The sequence below is a fragment of the Bidens hawaiensis genome, unplaced genomic scaffold (assembly GCF_021521415.1).
Source record: "Bidens hawaiensis isolate Kalapana, Puna unplaced genomic scaffold, B.hawaiensis_p1.1 tig00023393_1, whole genome shotgun sequence".
NCBI classification, from domain to species: domain Eukaryota; kingdom Viridiplantae; phylum Streptophyta; class Magnoliopsida; order Asterales; family Asteraceae; genus Bidens; species Bidens hawaiensis.
In genome coordinates this window covers 13,532-17,562 of record NW_027493663.1, presented here as the reverse complement: position 1 = coordinate 17,562, position 4,031 = coordinate 13,532, and the positions used below count along the sequence as shown (strand labels likewise).

The 4,031-nt window shown below is 33.8% G+C and overlaps 1 protein-coding gene across 1 annotated transcript; it reads left to right on the top strand.

Moving 5' to 3' along the window:
- The first annotated feature begins 328 nt into the window (after positions 1-328).
- On the top strand, positions 329-3,252 carry LOC143567350 (protein trichome birefringence-like 1). The gene is made up of 5 exons (XM_077053796.1): positions 329-1,215; positions 1,638-1,830; positions 1,916-2,109; positions 2,189-2,347; positions 2,878-3,252. The coding sequence occupies exons 1-5, from the start codon at positions 329-331 to the stop codon at positions 3,221-3,223; spliced, it is 1,779 nt and encodes a 592-aa protein (XP_076909911.1). The 3' UTR covers positions 3,224-3,252.
- Positions 3,253-4,031: the final 779 nt, after the last annotated feature.

Sequence of the window (4,031 nt, the reverse complement as noted above, 5' to 3'; positions counted from 1 at the left end):
TTTGTAGATATTAGTTTCAGCATTTATTTTGGTTGTTGAAACATTCAATCAAGGTTATTCATGATAAATGTAAATCCCATTCTTTCTTTCTTTTTACCAAATCCCATTCCTGCATAAAACCAGGAGTAGCAATTCATACCATTTTTAAATTTATTTAGTTATATATTTATTTTAACAACACAAACCTCCTCACCTCCTTCTTCTTCGTCTTCACACCTTCTTTCTCTCTATACACACATATACATATACATATACATATACATATACATATACATATACATATACAGTTCACTGAGTGGAAATCAAAGTCTGGGTTTTATTATTAATAATGGCGGATTCAAGTAAATACATACCCATCAATGGAAGAACTCTGACTTCACACTTGAAATTAAAGAACCTTTTTCCATTTCCAACCAGAATAGCAACTAAGGCTTTTGTTTATCTATTCGTTGCTATCTTCGTTGCGGTTACTTTCTTCTTGGCGTTTAACCCTTCTTCAGACCCTTCTTCTCCAATGTTCACCAATATCTTCACCGACAGTACAGCCATCAGAGCCAATCGTACAACACCCGATGCTACATCTCAGTTGTCATCAATCTACACCAACTTCTTCCCTCCCAATTCCTCCTCCCAATCAAATAGATCTCATACCCTGAATCTCAAAACCCCTAATGTGATTAAACAGAGTCCAATTCAGTCACCACCCACTCAAATTGGCGCCAACCCGAGTGAAATTGGGTCTAACCGGACCTCAATTGGGAACCCATCATCTCAATTGGAAACGAACCGGACGACGAAAAAAGTGCCCAATTTGGTAACAGAATCAGTACCAAATAATAATAATAATAATAATAATAATAATAATAATAATAATAATAATGTAACTGAAATCAAGGTGACCCCGGGTCAAGAAACCCAGAAATCAGTGCCAGTATCTTTGGTAAATGGTACCACAAGTGGGCCCAGTCAAAAAAGCAGAGAGAATAATAATAATAATGGTAGTTTGCAAAAGAAACAGGGGATTGAGGATTTGATCAAGAATTTGGTGAATTGTGATTTGTTTGATGGAAATTGGGTGCAGGATGAATCATACCCTTTGTATAAACCCGGGTCTTGTTCACTAATCGATGAACAATTCAACTGTTTTGCTAATGGAAGGACTGATTTAGGGTTTCAAAAATATAAATGGAAGCCCAAAGGCTGCACTTTACCAAGGTATGCAAGATTTAGTTTCTGGGTATTTTTTTAATTTTAAATCATCATCGTGCTACTCAGTATATCCCACCAATAACAAGGCTATGGTATGAAGCCTTTGACACAGGGCACAAAGCACTCAACCATCGAGACACTGGCCGATTGGTGCATGCACCGTTGTTTTTCAGCTATCGACACCACCATGATGCATGATTAACCTTCTGCCACTTTTAATGTTATTTTCACGAAATTAGTAAAATAACATCAAAGCTAGTGCAATTTCAACCGCCCAAGGGCCCACACATTATATGCGCGCACCCCCCAAGCAGGGCGTAAAATTAAACAATAATTAACATTCTGAGCTTTTTTGATCTAATTATTGATTGTTTCTTGAAATGTTGTTAGTTAATTGACCATGAACTTGTTGCATGTGACATGTTTAGATTGGATGGAAGGAAAATGTTGGAGTTGTTAAGAGGAAAGAGGTTAGTTTTTGTTGGTGATTCGTTGAATCGGAATATGTGGGAATCATTGGTTTGCATATTAAGAAACTCCATTAAAGATAAAACAAAGGTTTATGAAGCCTCAGGAAGGAAACATTTCAGATCAGAAGCTTCTTATGCTTTTATTTTCAAGGTATATTTGTCTCTTTTGGCAATATTCAATCGATATTGTTTAAAACTTGCTTAATTTTGATTGATTTTTTGGTATTAATTTATAGGATTATAATTGCACGGTTGAGTTTTTCGTGGCACCATTTTTGGTTCAAGAATGGGAAATGAAAGACAAGAACGGGACTAAAAAGGAAACCCTTCGGCTCGATTTAATCAGTAGCTATGCTGATCAGTACAAAACCGCCGACGTTGTGGTTTTCAACACCGGGCATTGGTGGACTCATGACAAGACTGCTAAAGGGTAATCATAACTCTTGATGCATACTTATAAAAAAATTATTCTGTTGTGTTAATGAATTAAGCGTGTTGTGAAATTTAAGGCAAGATTATTATCAAGAAGGTAGCCATGTTTACAGCGAGCTTAATGTTGTAGAGGCGTTTCGTAAGGCCATGACAACATGGGGAATATGGGTTGATGCTAACATAAACCATACAAAAACTTCAGTTTTTTTCAGGGGTTATTCTGCTTCCCATTTCAGGTAAGCAACATTTCTTTTGTATTTTGCGTACAAATAATTGTTTTCTTGATCCAAACCTTCGAAAAAAGGTTTTTTTTTTCCTTAAGTGTACCATATTTTGAAAACTGGTATGTTTTTTCTTTTTTGTTTTCTAGTGGATCTACTGTCTATAAGTGTGAATTCACGCCGTTAGACAACGATCCTGCTACTTTTATATTCTTGTGTACGGGGTGTCAGGATACGTGCTGTATGATTTAACACGTAACATTTTAATTTTCGAATAAACCAAACTTATTTTTATACGGAAAAGATTATTGTTTGGATAGTAAATAAATCCAAAGATTGTTGTTATATTAGCCTAATAATGATAATAATAGTAATAAGAATAATAATAATAATTTAACTTGTTTTTTCTTTATCGTGATCCAAATTTACAAAGACAAAATGCCAAAGATTCATTCTTGTTATATCAACATGCCATCAAAACGAGTTGTTTTCGACATTTACAAAGAGAATAATTTTCAAATTTTCATCCTTTTCTCTTTGGACAGCGGAGGACAATGGAACTCTGGCGGAGCATGCGACCATGAAACCGAGCCCATCAATAACACAACTTACCTCACTCCTTACCCTGACAAAATGGTCGTTTTGGAGAAAGTTTTTAGAGGTATGAAAACCAGGGTGTCGTATCTTAATGTCACAAGGTTAACGGATTTCAGAAAAGACGGTCACCCTTCAATCTACCGAAAACAACATTATTCAGCGGAAGAACTAAAATCGCCACTACATTATCAAGATTGCAGCCATTGGTGCTTGCCAGGTGTTCCTGATGCTTGGAATGAGATTCTATATGCTCAACTTTTGGTCAAACAATACCAAAGTCAACAGAAGATGTGAATTACTACACACAACTTTTATGGGTTTTTTTTCTTATAAAGAAAATAGGAATATAGGATGCAAATAAGGATATAATCATTTCCTTAGTTTTTGTTTTAAGAGGTTATTGTTTATATGTGTAAATAGAAGAAAGCTTTGGTGGTTATAAGTAGCTTTTTTTTTTCTATGTTATCTGCATTTCAAAAAAAAAAAATTAAATTCTTTAAATATTAATATGTTAAATGGGTTGAAACGAAATATTATAATCATGAACTTAATGAACAGACCAAACTTATAGGTACTACTTCATGGTTTATATGATGGTTACCTAACCGAATTTATCACGCATTTAAAAGAACCGATGTATGTACTTTTCAGTTTTCTTAATACTTTATTTAAATTGGTTTTGCATCTATAAACTCTTAAGATAAATTGAAATTAACTTTTTTTGTCCGTGGAGATTTGTATTTTCACTTGGGGTGTTCAGTCGTGTACTCGTGTCCTTCACTAAATCTGTGTGATTAAACTATTTAATTCGGTTTACAAGGATAACTATATAATCTTTTTAAAGTTGCAAATAAAAACCTATGATTGTACTTTTAAGTTAAAATTTTATCCTTAAAAATCACAAAAATTAGGTTAAAAATTCTAAGGTAAAGTTGTGTGACTGTGTCCCATGCCCTTCTAGACCCTCTTTAAGGACATCAACATATGAACATAGTATGACGTTGATTTTATTTTGTTTTTTCAACTTATATGCTTTCGTACTATTATATCATATTAAATTACAAAAAATCATTTAATTTTGACTTCATTTTTCAACTTTTGT

Excerpts from the sequence above, each read along its gene's own strand:
- LOC143567350 (XM_077053796.1), top strand. The coding sequence starts at position 329 with ATGGCGGATTCAAGTAAATACATACCCATCAATGGAAGAACTCTGACT. Across the intron at positions 2,110-2,188 it reads CATGACAAGACTGCTAAAGG|GCAAGATTATTATCAAGAAG; the intron begins GTAATCATAACT and ends GTGAAATTTAAG. Across the intron at positions 2,348-2,877 it reads TATTCTGCTTCCCATTTCAG|CGGAGGACAATGGAACTCTG; the intron begins GTAAGCAACATT and ends CTCTTTGGACAG.